The 16,456-nt window shown below is 43.3% G+C and overlaps 1 protein-coding gene across 3 annotated transcripts in view; it reads right to left on the reverse strand.

Annotated features, from left to right (window-relative positions):
• Positions 1–5,324, reverse strand: part of cped1 (cadherin-like and PC-esterase domain containing 1) — a 281,530-nt gene extending 276,206 nt beyond the window's left edge. The window contains exon 1 of one of the 3 annotated variants that reach the window (XM_078567997.1): positions 4,384–5,324. In XM_078567997.1, the coding sequence (XP_078424123.1) occupies positions 4,384–4,650 (267 nt within the window). In that variant the 5' untranslated portion in view covers positions 4,651–5,324. The remainder of the gene's footprint in view (positions 1–4,383) is intronic. The other 2 variants (XM_078567996.1, XM_078567995.1) reach the window with 2 other exon arrangements.
• Positions 5,325–16,456: the final 11,132 nt, after the last annotated feature.

The raw sequence follows: 16,456 nt of genomic DNA on the forward strand, positions 1-16,456 counted from the left end.
CGTAAAATGATGTGTGGTGACGTTGGGCGTGCGTCCCAACATCACCGCACGTCGTTCAGATCTTCAGTTCGGCGGGCGGGCACTGGAGTCAGCTGCCAAACTGTCAAAGGCCTATTAAGGCCATTTAAGTGTCAACTAAAAGTATTAACAGAGCTGCCCGTCCAACCTTAAGGTTGGTGGGGGCAGGTGAGGAGCCCAGGCAGCCTTTGCATTTATCATGAAACCTCATCCACGGGCGGGATGAGATTTCATGATGTATTTATAAATCAAATAATTTTTCTTTTATAATTCATTGACATGCCCCAGCTCATGTGACACTGTCACATGAGGGGACAAGTCTGAATTTTTTTTCTTCTTTATTTAAATTTCTCATAATGAAATTAAACTCCCTGAGGGAGCTACGTGCCTCAGGAAGATTTCTGCGCTATTTCATGCACATGTACGAAAGAGCACAGGCCCCAATTCGGCCTCCTCCCTCCGCCCACACAGGGAGCGCTCAGTGCTTCCGGGTGCGCGTCACGCTGGGCGGGCTTAATTGGCCCGCCTACATAAAATCGGCTGCGCGCCGGCCCATGCCCACTACTGCTCAGCCCCCCGACGGGGAGAAAATTCTCCCCATAGAAGGATCTACAAAGTTGCCATCTGAATCAAAGGTAATGTTTATTGTACGACAACATACATGACTGATATCTAACAAGTTAAATTAATAAGTCCAATTAATTAATTTTTAAAAAAATCTGGCACTGAAAGCTAGTCTCAGGAATGGAGACCATGAAACTATCATCAATTGTCATAAAAACTCATCTGATTCGCTAATGTCATTCAGGGAAGTAAATCTGCCATCCTTAACTGGTCTGACCTACATGTGACTCCAGACCCACAACTATGTGGTTAACTCTTAACTGCTCTCAAGGGCATTTAGGGATGGGCAACAAATGCTGGCCTTGCCAGTGAGGGCCACATCCCATGAAAGAATACTAAAAAGTTGCCTTGCATAGCATAAACTTTTCATAGTTTCTGCAGCTCATGGGTCCTGTGTCTACAAAATTAGAACTTCTCAATTTATATTTATTCATATATCCTAAATTTTCAATCCTAACGAGTCAAAAAAATTCTACTTATCTCTAGTTTCAAATGAAGAGTTTTGATTTTGTAATTATGCCATTTCACTTGGTATTCAATTCAAAGTTAATTATCTATGCCTCTTCACAATTTAAAAGTTCTGGACATTTCCCCAAAATTGACTATTCTATAATGAAAACATGCTCAATTCTGAGATTCTCTTCATAATATCTTAGAGCATTGGGTCCTGGAATCATCCTATTGCTGCTCTTCATCTCTTATCATAAGTCATTAAAGGTGACAGGACAGGCAGAGAGAGCTGTTTCTAAAGCATACAGTATTTTAGGCTTTGTTAATAGGGGCATAGAGTACAAGAGCAGGGAGGTTATGATGAACGTATATAAGACACTGGTTGGACCTTAGCTGGAGTATTGTGTACAGTTCTGGGAGCCACACTATAGGAAGGATGTGAACGCATCGCAGAGAGTGCAGTAGAGGTTTACGAGAATGGTTCCAGGGATGAGACACTTCAGTTATGAGGAAAGATTGGGGAAGTTGGGACTGTTTTCCTTGGAGAGGAGAAGGCTAAGAGGAGGCTTGATAGAAGTTTTCAAAATCGTGAGGGGTCTGGGCAGAGTAGATAGGGAGAAACTATTCCCGCTCGTAAAATACTGAGATCAAGAATCAGAGGGTGCAGTTTTAAGGTGTTTTGCAAAAGAAGCAAATGCGAGGTGAGAAAAAAACTTTTTCACACAAGTAGTTAGGGTTTGGAATTCACTGCGTGGAAGTGTGGTGGAGGCAGGTTCAATTGAGGCATTCAAGAGAGCATTAGATAATTATTTAAATAGAAACAATGTGCAGGGTTACAGGGAAAAGGCAGGAGATTAGCACTAAGTTAAAATGCTCAGAGAGCTGGTGCAGACATGATGGGCCGAATGGCCTCCTTCTTCACCATAACAATTCTGTGATTCTATCAATATTTTGACATCTTTTAGAAGGCAGGTGTTTGTGTATACAGCAACACAAACAACAGATTAGTAAGGCAAATCACACACCATATAATTAAAGTTGTTTAGCTAATAATCAAATATCATTAAAGTGCATCCTTGTGTAGGATTAGCTTTGAATATTTAATAACATATTGGATTCATTTTCTTTCACCAGCTTTGGTAATGAACATCTCATTTTTTGTGTGTGTTTCCAGAATCACACTTAACCATGTTAAAATGCGATGCATTTCCTCTACTTGTCATGTGGCTACACAGTTGGAAGCAATCAGTACTGTTTATAGTATTACTAAAAGTACACTCTTCCATATCATTTATCATTAATGTAAATAGGTTTCAAACATTTCTGTGTGGGGTCTACTTTCAAATACTCAGAGGGACAATGCCAATATTGACACATTCCAGGGACACTTTGCCCTTACTTTCAAAAGTCAGTGTAAGCTACTCAAAGCAAAACAATACTAGCATTGCATAATTTTTTTTACACAAACAACATTTTAGTAAGTCAGCAAACCCAAAAATCTGATCAAAAAGAAAACACATGACTTTGTGATCCCTAAGCGTCCTGTCACGTATTCCCTAGGGCTTAACAAGCCCCCATCTAAAAATCTATAGTTTTTAGAGATTCTTTGCATAATTCTATGATACTCCTACAAAATCCGTAATGACTGCTTCATATATCCTTAAAAAGAGCAACAGAATTCAATAATATGCACTTGAATACTCTGCTTATAAACGTGGCTAATTAATGTGCTAGTTCTTGTCTGATGTCTGTTTAAATACTGAAATAACACTGGCAGCTTTAAGTTCTCAATACAGTTCCTGAATATGAGTCCCAGGAACGTTAAGAAGATATCACCAATTATGCTGGTGAGGTTGCTATTTTAGGTACTTGGAACAATCCTGTATTTCAAATATCTGAGATAGCTATTTATTACATGGAGTTAATGGCCACACACGTTGTATAAATGCATATAGACTTGAAGTCAAATTTGGAACTGTTGCAAAATCTAGTATTGTCTGCCCCTCTGAAAAATGAGTGGCGACTCAAAAGGTTAAATACCGCCCTTTTACATCCCATATGTGTGACTTTTAAGTGTCCCAGTAAAAATTATCTTAGATAGTTTCAATTCAGTTTCTGACCAGATAAAGACCAATAACTGGTAACTGTCACACAGTTTAACAATTGTTACCAATCCTACTTGGAAACTCCCAAGTGGTGGGAAATTACAAATCCTGTAATGGTGAGCACAAAGCAAATAGGGGCAGACACGAAAATAAGAGAGATGAATTCCTAATGGTCAACCATTTAATTTCACCGTGATCTAGAAACCGTCATTTACTTAGGTATAATTATTGTCCTTTTTTCCCGTACCCTGTGTAAATGACAAAACATTTCAAATTTAAGAACCTAAATTAAAGGACACCTCATTTAAAAGGAATAAGAGAGCAGATACACAGCCGGGAGTTGGGGAGTTTGGATTTACTACAAAAAACCCCGGATTATAATGAGAAACAAAAAGTACCGGAGGTAAGACGTTTCACAGTTTTACGGTACTAAGAAATAGAATACCTGCATGTGTAATATTTCTGATTTAACAAGTTGCACCTACTTTTTAATTTACAGTAACGTGCACATTACTCCAGTGCACATTACCAATGAGCATCTAAACAGGGTGCTGCCCACTTGGAGGTTCCTGCCCTTTCCATGCATAAAAGCTAAGCAATGTTGTTGTAATCGGATCATCGGAAGAATTGATCATCTATCAAATTGCAAGTTTAAAATCAGATCACTAACAGATGCCCAGTCTAAAGCTGTGTTTCCGCCTCCCCACGACTTGAACTCTTGAACCAAGTCTTGGGACATCCGCTGGTTGGAAGAGTTTCATCGTGTCCAGTACCAAAAATAAGTTAAACTCTATACCCCACCCCCATTCCACCCACCACCACCACCCCGCCCCCCAATCGACGACTGCTGTCAACTCCTCACCCCATGGGTTATGGGCTTTCATCGCCTTGTTACCGACATCCATTTAAGCTTAAAATGCAAGTCAGAAAACTTAAACCGGACCTCTCGATTTCCCGGAGTCTGGAAGTTTTTAACACTGGAAAACTTCCACACTGTCGAAAAACACGCCAAAGGAAACTTCCAGCCCCATTAGTTAGTGGCAGAGTTTCATTTGTTCAGCCTCTTTAAAGCCCCAAGTTGGGATACACTGCACACACACACACACACACAGACCTCTAGTACGAAATGATCTGTAACTCACACGTATTATATACTGAACACAATTTACAGTGCAACTGTTCCCACCTCGATTAGTTTAGGAAGTACATCCAGTCCAGCAGATCCTGATAGGCAATGTGTCTCCCTTGCGGGTTCTTCCCCGTTTGATATAACTTGTGCTGACTTATTCCAGGAGCCCTGGTTCAGCAGGAGGGAGCTGAGGCTCTCTGCTCGGAGCCGGAACACTGTGAGTGATGGGTAGACCAAGCAGACGGCGATCGCCACTACCAACACTAAAGGGCGAGGAGGGCATCTCAAGCGACGGCAAGGCACCAGGGTTGGGCGAAGGTACATGTCTAACAGCACTCCGCTGTGTCAGAGCACAGCACCGTCACTCCGTTTCACTGGCACGGGGCTTGCTTAGGAAATACGAGCCACCACGGCAAATAACACACACACACACACACACAAAAACCGCCCATCAACGTCAGGGCTCTGTCCCCGGGGGCTTGTACAGCACCTTGCCCATGGGTCACGGCTCAAGGGGTTGCTGGTCAGGGTGTGTTGTTACCTAACTCTTGAGAACCTCCCAACAATTATCCTTCAAGTGGTATAACGGTTCCATCAAAAGCAGTCACATCACACACGCCTCCATCAGCAGCTGGATCACTTCGCGAGTAGCCTGAGGTATATCCCAGAAAGGTCTTTCGCTCCAGATTCGACCACCTCCCCTAAACAACAAATCAAACTGCTCAACAAGCAACATTTTGAATGAAATGGGGACGGGTTTCAATCTTCAACGCCAGTGGAGGAGGAACGTTCTTCTCAATTCACACCCATGGCAGAAAAAGTTAGTGTGCCCGGGTTTTATGTACTTGAGTCAGAGCTAAGAGTACATTAAAATTCTCAGAAGTGTTAACAGTTCAGCATTGCCCCGTGTTCACTTTGCAATCGACCCCGTCAGGAATGCTTTCCAGGGCATTACCGTAGGTTGCCCTGTTGCACAAGTTTCCTGTCACTGAACTCTTTTTCCTGTTCTCAGTTAAAAATTAATAAATTCAGTCTGCGTCATGGAGCAGACACAGAAAGAGGTGCCTTTGCCTGCGGGAAGCAATTCCTAACTCAATGATTAAATCCAGTTGGAAGCCCCGACCTTATTTGTGAGCCCAGCTAATCAAACTTCCACCAGAGTGCATTGTGACAGGCGCTGGTGACTTCCTAAATTGTGAAAAGGGGAAAATGTCAAAAGTGAATAACTTTTTTTTAATGTCCTCCGCACCCGTTCCTGAGATATCGATCTCCCGCCCGCCTCCCTCTCCTCTGCTTCTTTAAGCAGACCTCACTTTCTAGAATTATGGTTTCCGTTAAGTTCCGAAAAATAAACACTGTTCACGATGACGCCGCCCTCCCTTGAGTGGGTGGGCAAGAACACTTTCGATTGTTATAGTTAAAGTGAAAACGCCTAAATATTTTGGATTACATTTCTTTAAATGCACTCGTCCCCAACGACGTCACTCAAAAACAGTTCGAAATGCCTTAACTGTGTGTGAACTTTCTATTAAGTCAATTGTGCTTAAAATATTCTTTTAAAAGCCCACATTTTGCCTCTTTAGTATAATTACAGAAGTCTAGGGTAATCTGATTGCAGCATTGTGCAAGATACACAACATTTGGAGAATCTGACCCAGTTGTTCACATTTCTGGCACTAAGCCTTTGGGACCAAATAATGAAAATGTCAGTTCCAAAAGCCTGGTGCAACTGGAGAATGGGTCAATTGGAAACTGCCTAGAATGTGTAATAACCTGAACTTTGTTTGAATTCATTCAGAGCATTTGGGTGTTACCAGCAAGGCCAGCATTTGTTGCCCATTCATAAATGCCCTTGAGAAGGTGGTGGTGAGCTGCTGCAGTGCTGCTAGGAAGGGAGTTCCAGGGTTTTGACCCAGCGACAATGAAGGAGCAGTGATATTGATCCAAGTCAGGGTAGAGTGTGGCTTTATAGTGCAGGTAGTAGTAGTGTTCCCATGTGTTTGCTGCCCTTGTCCTTCTAGTGATAGAGGGCATGGGATTAGAAGGTGCTGTTGAAGAAGACTTAGAGAGTTGCTGCACTGCATCTTGTATAAGGTACACACTGCTGCCACTGTGAACCGGTGGTGGAGAGAGTGAATGCTTGAGGTGATGGATGGGTGTCAATAAAGGAGACTGTTTTATTCTAAATGATGTCGAACTACTTGAGTGTTGATGGAGCTGCACTCATCCAGGCAAGTGGAGAGTATTCAATCACACTCCTGGCTTGGGTCTTGTAGATGGTGGACACGCATTAGGAATTCACAAGGTGAGTTACCCACCACAGAATTCCCAATTTTCAATCTGCTCTTGTAGCCAATGGTTCTGTGGCTGATCCAGTTAAGTTTCTGGTCAAAGGTAATTCCCCCTGGCTGACTTCCAGAATGCTGATAGTGAAGAATCCAGTGATAGTAATGTCGCTGAACCTCCAGGGAAGATGGATTGATCCTGTCTCATTGGAGATGGTCATTGCCTGGCACTTGTGTAGCATGAGTGTTTCTATTAATGTAAGAACTGCTGAATTCCCATCCATCAGCTCAACAGCAACATTGGGAATATCTTCAACACAAAAACAGAAATATTTGGAAAAACTCAGCAGATCTGGCAGCATCGGCGGAGAAGAACAAAGTTGACGTTTCGAGTCCTCATGACCCTTCAACAGAACTAAAATATCTTCACTTGCTTATTGTCAAGGCCTGGCTGTTGCAATCATGTGGATCCCTTTCTGTAAATAGTCACTCTTGACATTCTCTATCCAGCGCTTTCTTGGTCCTGCTTAGTATTTCGTTCCACATAACTTGTGTGCAAGATCATGAAAGGCATTCAAGCTGTTTCCATTTTCAAAATGTGCCCAAACCATCCCAGTGGTCTTTCTTCGATCTTCTGTATAAGTGTTATTTCTTGATAGGCATGTTCCTAATGTGTTATTCTCGATTTTGTACATCATGAGCAAATAAAATAAAAAAAGGCTTAGCACATTAGCCAGTCACTTATAGAACCTGACTTTGAATTTGACTAATGGATGAAAATATTTAGCTATAAAGGTTCAGAGTCAAATCAATGTGTGCAAACTCAACTTTCTTTCTTGGAAGCATAGAATTTACACCGCAGAAAGAGAGTATTCATCCCATTCTGCTCTAGCTCTCTGGCGAGCTAATCCACAATACAATTTTCCTACTCCTTCCCCATACCTTTTTAATGTACTTCTTTGTCAATTTTTTCCCTTTTTAAAAAATTCTTCTTCCACCAGTATTTGAGGAGTCCACATCATTTTTCATAAAACCCCCTTGACTTTGCCCTTTCTTTTGAGAGTGACTTTATTTGCTAATTCAGTTGCCAATTTAGCAACAGTGAAAACAAATTTCTATATTTACCTCATCAAAATCTTATATACTTTTAAATTATGATGTCTCTTACCTTCTCCATCTCAGTGAAATGAATTGCAGTATCTCTAGTCTCTCTTCACAAGACTCCATAATATCACGGTAATTCAGTTAATTGCTCTTTCAATTAACTTTCCTAAAGTGAGATACCAAAGCTTGATAAAATGTGCTAATGACTTGTATCGGTTTATCAGTTCCTCTTTGTTTTTGGACTCTCCACCCTATTTTTAAAACCTAGGACCCCATACGCATTTTATGCAGCCTTACAAACTTCTCTTGGTCTTACTTTGCCTGGGTTCTGAATAGGACATTTATAGTGGGAACGAAGTGGGCCAAGTGGATTAAATCTCAGTAGGAGAACATTTAGGGGACAGTGATCATTGTTATCATAAGGTTTATGTTGGCTGTGGAACAGGGCAAAAAACAAACCACGTAAACATAATTAACTGGGGGAAAGCAAACTTCAGTGAGATAAGAATGGGTCTGGACCAGATGGATTGGAATCAAAGTTTGGCAGGAAAAATGGTAGCTGAACAATGGGCTACCTTTAAAGAATATTTAAATTGCTATTTAAAGAAAAAATAGTTTGGGCACAGTCCATATCCCCACCAAGGGGAAAGGCAAGGCAAACAAATCCAGAGCTTCCTAGATGATGAAAGAGATTGGGATTAAGATGAAGTAGAAAAAGTGTGCTTCTGACAGATGTCAGGTGGATAATATAATCGAGAACCAGGCTGAATATAGAAGGTTCAGAGGGGAAGTGAAAAAGCAAATAAGAGAAGCTAAGAGGGGGTATGAAAAGAGACTACCAGCTAACATTGAATGGAATGCCAAAGTCTTCTATCAACATTTAAATAGTAAAAAGGTAGTAAAAGGAGGAGTGGGGCCGATTAGGGACCAAAGAGTGGATTTGAGGCAGGGGGCTTGGCTGAGGTATTAAATAAATACTTTGCGTTTGTCTTTAACAAGGAAGAAGTTGCTGCCCAGGCCATGGTGAACGAGAAGCTAATTCAGACACTTGAAGTGTTTAAAATTGAGAAGGAGGAGGTATTAGATAGGCTGTCTGGACTTAAAGTTGATAAGGCACCAGGACCGGATGAGATGCATCCAAGGATACAGAGGGAAATGCGAGTGGAAATTGCAGAGGCACTGGCCATAATTTTCCAGTCTTCCTTAGGTGGTGCCTTGGGTTGGAGAATTGCAAGTATTACACCCTGGTTCAGAAAAGGGTGTAAAGATAAGCCCAGCAATTACAGGGCAGTCAGTTCAACTTCAATGGTGGGGAAGCTTCTAGAAACAATAATTCAGGACAAAATTAATAGTCACTTGGGCATATGTGGATTAATTAAGGAAAGACAGCATGGATTTGTTAAAGGCAAATTGTGTTTAACTAACTTGTTTGAGTTTTTTGGAGAGGTAACAAAGAGGGTTGAAAATGCTGTTGATGTAGTGTATGTGGACTTCTAAAAGGCATTTGATACATTGTCACACAAAAGACTTGTGAGCAAAGTTATAGCTCATGGAATTAAAGTGTCAGTGGCAACATGGATACAAAATTGGCTGAGTGACAGGAAGCGGAGATCAGTGATTAATAGATGTTTTTTCAGATTGGAGGAAGGTTGGTAGTGCAGTTCCCTTGGGACCTTTGCTTATCCCGATATATATTAGTGACCTACACCTTGGTGTACAGGGCATAATTTCAAAATTTGTGGATGATACGAAACATTGGAAGCATTGTGAACTGTGAGGAGGATGGTGCAGAACTTCTCAAGGATATACACAAGTTGGTGGAATGGGTGAACAGATGCCAGATGAAATTTGATGCAGAGATATGTGAAGTGATTCATTTTGGTAGGAAGAACATGGAAAGACAATATAAAATAAAGGGCACAATTCTAAAGGGGATGCAGGAGCAGAGGCACCTGGGTGTATACGTGCAGAAATCATTGAAGGTGGCAGGACAAGTTAAGAGTGCAGTTAATAAAGAATACAGTATCCTAGGCTTTATTAATAGGGGCATAGAGTGCAAGAGCAAGGAGATTATGTTAAACTTGTATAAAACATTGGTTTGGCCTCAACTGGAGTATTGAGTCCAGTTCTGGGAGCCACACTTTAGGAAAGATGTAAGGGCATTAGAGAGAGTGCAGAAAAGATTCACGAGAATGGTTCCAGGGAATAGGAACTTAAGTTATGTAGATAGATTGGCGGATGGTTGGTCTTGTGCCACAGTGGTAGTGTTCCATGCCTTTAAGCCAGAAGCTCTGAGTTCAAGCCCCACTCTGGGACTTGATGACCATGGAAGGTGTGTTTATAATGTGGCCAGGCAGGTGGATTAATGACCTGCAAATCCTTCCAATACACCTATGGCAAGTGGTAAGTGCAAGAGGGTCTCCTGGCCAGCCAGAACCATGTGATAGCTGAAGTGCAACAGCCTCCTCATAGTAAAAGACTCCATGTGCAGATTCTTGCCACCGGATGTACTCAGTGGCAAGTATCCTCCTCACTTTGAGGGCCCACCAGAGAGAAAGAGATTGGAGAAGTTGGGACTGTTTTCCTTGGAGAAGTAAATGCTGGGAGGGCATTTCTAGGAGGGGTCTGGACAGAGTAGATCGGGTGAAACTGTTCCTATTGGTGGAAGGAGCGAGAGGGCACAGATTTAAGGTGATTGGCAAAAGGAGCAATGGAGACATGAGGATAAACTTTTGCACGCAGCGAGTGCATGAGAGTGCGGTGGAGGGATTCAGGAGGGAAGTAGACTGTTATCTGAAAAGAAAGAATGTGCAGGGTTACAGGGAGAAGGCAGGAAAATGGCACTCAGTGCATTCTTCATTCAGAGAGCTGGCACAGACATGATCTTCCTTTGCGCTAGGTATGCCTCCAGCCACTGGGGGGCTTTCCCCTGATTCTCATTGACTTCGATTTTACTAGGGATCCTTGACACCTCACTCAGTCAATTGCTGCTTTGATGTCAAAGGCAGTAACTTTCATTTTTCCTCTGGAATGCAGCTCTTTGGTCTATCTTTGACTCAGGCTGTAATGAGTCCTGGAACTAAGTGGCACTGTCAGAACCCAAACACACCATTGATGAGTAGGTTATTGGTGAGTAAGTGCCACATGCTAGGTGACATGCTAGCTGACAATGACATCTTTTATTGATTATTTAGAGTAGACTGATCAGTCTGTAATTGGCTGAATTGGCTAACTTTTTGTGGAAAAGGCATTTCTGGACAATTTTCCACTTTGGCAGGTAGCTGCCAGTGTTGTGGCTGCATTGGAACAGTAGCTAGTTCAGGAAGACAAGCCCTCAGCCAGGTGGTTCTTGACGCCCATAGTCTTTGCTGTATCTGGTGCACTCAGCTGTTTCTTGATATTTTGATATTCTGAATTAAAATCTCTTGAGCAGGAAAGAGACTTAGGCATTGTAGTCCATGAGGCTCTAAAAGTTCACAATGCCATGGTCACAAGGCTATAATAAAAGCAAATGGAAGGGGATATTTTGGCCAGAGTGAAAAAGAAACTATAAGGGGCTGTGCTAGTAAGACACGCCTGTTTGAGAGTCCAGGTTTAGCACACAATGTTGTTACTCATTGCTGATTTGAACTTGCCTGAAGGTGCTAAACCAGACATCTGCAGGTTTAGAATTCAAGTGCTGATTTGATGCAATTTTTATGGAGCAGTTTATGTGGGCTCCGTGCACTTTCACTGAAGGTGTGGAGTGCGCTGGCTATCACACAGTGCGGGTTTCAGGATGACTCGGGCTGTGTGACAAGACACACAGGTTCTCAGGTGCAGTACTGGAGGTTCTGCTGGAAGACGACTAAAGGAGGAGGGTGGTCCACAGTGGGGAAGGATGCCACCCCATCATCCAGTTGCTCTCCTGCAACAGCTTGTACTGCTGTGCCTGGCTTCATGTCCTCCTCCCATTCCTCTAAGACCAATCCAGACCAAGGGGGTCTCCTGGCAAGATGTTTGTAACCAATCACTTCTGGAATACAAATTACTAGAGAGTTGGAGAATGCTTCAGAGGTCTGCTCCACAAGTCAGATAGCAAGTGAACATAAAATGGTGAGCATCACTTGTAGCACTTGAAATCAACATTAATGCCGTGTAAAACGCCCAAACAGCAGATCGCTATTAGGAGAGGGTGTTAGGACAAACACGAGCCATGGAAATGCTGTACCATCTTTTTAATGAGTGCTAGCAGGCATTTAAATGGTAATAAACCCTTGAACAAGCCTCTGGCAGCTGTCCCTTGTGCGGGATTCAACTCCAATAGTAGATTTAATGAGGAAAGGTGGGAGGAGGCTTGAGTATGACATAAACACTGGCACGGACAGATTGGGCTGAATGGCCTCTATACTATGTAAACCTTTGCCAAGCTGGTGCCTCACACTATACACAGGCTAAACCAGCTTTTCATTCAGCTCATGACCCCATCTTGGATCAGCACCACATGAATGCTAATGCCAAAAAATCCTCCCGTCCCCAGTGTATTTAGATGTGTAACTAGGACAATCCAATATAAAACAAGAATGCCAGATCTTCCTTTTACATGACCTACGTTAGGCTCCATCTTGAATTCTGTGTCCAAGTGTAGTCCCCTCATGTGGTGGGAGATATAATGCCACAAAAAAGGTTCAGCAGAGGACCATTAGATTAATGCCAGATTTAAGAACCTAAATTTTCACCAATGACCCAAGAGTGGAATCTTTTGATTAGAAAAGCATAGACTTTAGGGTTACACAACTGAAATATAAATTATGTAGACATAGAACTAGGTTGGATGTCAGGTAATTTATCTTTTTGCAGGTGCATAGATCTTTGGAATAGGTTGTCGGTTCGCGTATTCAGTACAGATTTGCTGCAAATGCTGAAATAGGAACTGGATGAGTTACTGGAAGCAGCAAATATCAGTGCTTACATAAAATTGATGTGGTGTTGGTTGATGTTTCTCATGGTCACTTACCTATTTACTGACTCCCCGCTGGCTGCCCCCCAACTCCTCCCCTGCCCCTATGACACCCCCTGACCCACCTGACCCTCCTGGCCCTCCAACTCCCCACTCTGACCCTCCTACTCCCCCCTGACCCTCTGAAACCTCGACCCTTAACTCCCCAACCCTCCAGCTTCCGGCCGAGCCTCCAGCCCTCGTAAACCCTCCGACAACCCCCCCCCCCCCACCCCAACCACCCCCCCAACCCCACCCCCCGAACAGTCTGATTCCCTCTGACCCTCCACCTACCCTCCAACTTCCGCCCGACCTTCCAACCCCCCCAGCGGTCCCCAACCCTCTGGCACCAGCCCCCCCTCCGCCACCCCCGCCAATCCTCTGACTCCCAACCATCCAACTCCTCCTGACCCTCCGGCCCCCCTCAACCTTCCAACTCCCCCCCCCCCCAATCCTTTGCCCCCACCCCCCGGCCCTTCGACCCCACGACCTCCCAATTGCCCTGCTACCCTCCAACTCCCCTGCCGACCCTCTGATTTCCCCTGCTGACCCTCCAGCTTCCCCCACCCAACCCACCCTGACACCTACTACCATGCAATCCTACCCACCCTATCACCCTACCCACCCTGCCACCTACTACAAAACTCAGCTGGCACCCTGCCCACCCAGCCCTTGCCAGTCTAACCACCCTGCCACCTAGCAACCTGCCAGCCTACTCACCGTGTCACCTACCCACCCACCATCCTGACAGGAGAGGGTGAGGTGAGAGTGACTACCCTTGGCATCAAAGCAGCACTTGACTGAGTGTGGCATTAGGGAGCCTTAGCAAAACTGGGGTCAATAGGAATCAGGGGGAAAACTCTCCACTGGCTGGAGTCATACCTAGCACAAGATGGTTGTGGTTGTTTGAGGTCAAACATCCTGGTTCCAGGACATCACTGCAGGACTTCCTGAGGGGAGTGCCATAGGCCCAACCATCTTCAGCTGCTTCATCAATGACCTTCCTTCCATCATAAGGTCAAAAGTGGGGATGTTCACTGATGTTCAGCACCATTCGCAACTCAACAGATACTGAAGCAGTCCATATCCAAATGCAACAAGAACTGGACAATATCCAGGCCTGGGCTGATAAGTGGCAAGTATTTTAAAGTTGTTTTTAAATTGAACCAATGAAAAGATTAAAATTGGCAGCAATGGCAATGTTCAATGGCATTACCATCACTGAATCCCCCACTATCAACATCCTGGTGGTAACCATTGACCAGAAACTGAACTGGACTAGCCATATAAATGCTGTGGCTACAAGAGCAAGTCAGAGGCTATGAATCCTGTGGCGAGTAGCTCATTGACTCCCCAAAGCCTGCCCACTATCTACAAGATACGGGTCAGGAATGTGATGGAATACTTTACATTTGCCTGGATGAGTGCAGCTCCAACAACACTCAAGAAGCTTGACACCATCCAGGACTAAACAGCTCACTTGACTGGCACCCCATCCACAAACATTCACTCCTTCCACCACCAATGCACCGTGGCAGCAGTGTGCACCATCTACAAGATGCACTGCAGCAACTGTCCAAGGCTCCTTAGGCAGCACCTTCCAAACCCACGAGCTCTACCATCTAGAACAACAAGGGCAGCAGACACATGGGAACACCAACACCTAGAAGTTCCCCTCCAAGCCACTCACCATCCTGACTTGGAAATATGTCGCCGTTCCTTCACTGTCACTGGGTCAAAATCCTGGAGCTTACTCCCTAACAGCACAGTGGGTCTACCTACACCACATGGACTGCAGCGGTTCAAGAAGGCAGCTCAACACCACCTTCTCAAGGGCAACTAGGGATGGGCAATAAATGCTGGCCCAGCCAGCGAAGTCCACATTCCATGAATGAATAAAAAAAAGCACCCTGCCCACCCTGCCACCTATCACCCTTCCACCCGACCCACCCTGACACCCTATCCACTTACCTAACTTACACTCATTAACTAACATAGTGAAAAGCTATTTAAATGATCCAAAGCTTTTCAATGTGTTAGTGATTGAAGGCTTACCAAAATACACAGCTAGTTGCTTGGCTTTCGTCAACGAGGAAGGATTCCCAGGACAGGATGCTCCACGTTTCTGAAGAGGCCTAGTTTGGAAGTCTAGGCGGGAAATGTGGACTCCGGCACTGTGTAAAAAATAGGAGCGGAGTGGCAATCTGACAGCGGAAGGTTTGGCCCTCTTTCATTTCATTGTTACTTACATTATTTTTACTATGATCTATCTTCAGAAACTATTGTTAGAACTCTGTAGGATGTATTTTTTTCCATTTTGTCTTTTTTGCTTTATTTTTGTTTCGTTGCCTGTTTTTTTTTCACTCCCTTTCCCATATTAGTTTAAACCCTTGTTGTTAAGCCACGTGAGGAGGGATAAAAATGAATTCCCCATCCTACCACTTCAGGTCTGACCATAGCAGGGTTTTACATGATTATTTGAGAGGATGTGTTTTGCCAATACTGCAGGAGTCTTACTATGTACACTTCCAGATTATAAAGAATTAGCTAGACAGGTTTTCTGAGTTTAAACAGAGAACAAGATAAGGTTATTGACACCACTTCTCAAATTAAAAAAATAAGTAAATCCCAACCACCATTCGTACATCACAGACATTCCCTGGGCCCACAAACACACCTTAGTGCAGATGGTAGAATAACAGGATAGGCTTAAAGGTGTTTTACAGTTTGTGAAAAAGATAAACAATCAAGGCAATATACAGTTAATTGTCCTTTGGTTGGGCTTGATACAGTGATTCCATGTTGTGGCCATTTTGTTCAGTTGGCTTCCTGGGTGTAGTTGCATGGCACAGATTTCCATGTTTTATCTCCAAATGATCTTCGTTCACAGTAGATTCTTCTTCTCAGGATGGTTACTTTGCAAATCCTGACACAATACTTTTGAGAGAGGGAGAGAAATGGCTTCTTTGCAGGCCTTCTGTACAGCATTCTGATCTCTCCTTGTGATCTCTCTGGCTTGGTAAAACAGTTCCTAAATGTCTTGCAGGCTGTATATTCCAGAGGAATTTGATTACCATGTCTGCTGTAGTCATTGTTTTGTAGAACAGGTAATTGCATTTTTAAATCTCATCTCAGAAACTTTTGAAGAGTGTCAGGATAGTGTGAAAGCCAACAGGAGATGGGGTCTTTCACACTCATCATGAGTTTTGGGTGTCTGTTCCCTTTTCATCCCACTTGGGTGGAATACAAGTTGTATAATCTGGCTGGTTGGCAGCCCTCCATTGTCTTAATAGGATTATGGCTTATTGTTTTTTAAAATCCAATTACCTGTTGTTAATAGAAAAAGCACAAATAATAATAGTAAAATAAACTAAACTAAACCTGTACGCATACTTTAATCCACACTCTCACATCTTCCTTTTTGCTTTGTTGCTTCTGGTCTTTTGAGGTTCAGATTGTTGTTCCTATATATGTATGTATATATATATATATATATGTTTGAGAGCTAGTAATAACCCTAAGGTTTCTTCCTCCTCCAGGAGTAGAACGGTCCTTACTTACTAGCGTCAATGGCTATTTTAAGTGCTTTGTTGAAATCTAGAGTTGCCAACACCAATTCATTTTCTAGGATGGCTTTCAACTTCTCAACCAGGTGAGAAGGAGTAAACTGACTCCCCTCTACTCAACCTCTTTGGTTCACCACAAAAAGGTTTAAGTTTCTTTATCACAAGGATATGCCTTTTCCAAATAAGAGGGCAACATT

Source organism: Cetorhinus maximus, chromosome 22 (assembly GCF_964194155.1).
Source record: "Cetorhinus maximus chromosome 22, sCetMax3.hap1.1, whole genome shotgun sequence".
Lineage (NCBI taxonomy): Eukaryota > Metazoa > Chordata > Chondrichthyes > Lamniformes > Cetorhinidae > Cetorhinus > Cetorhinus maximus.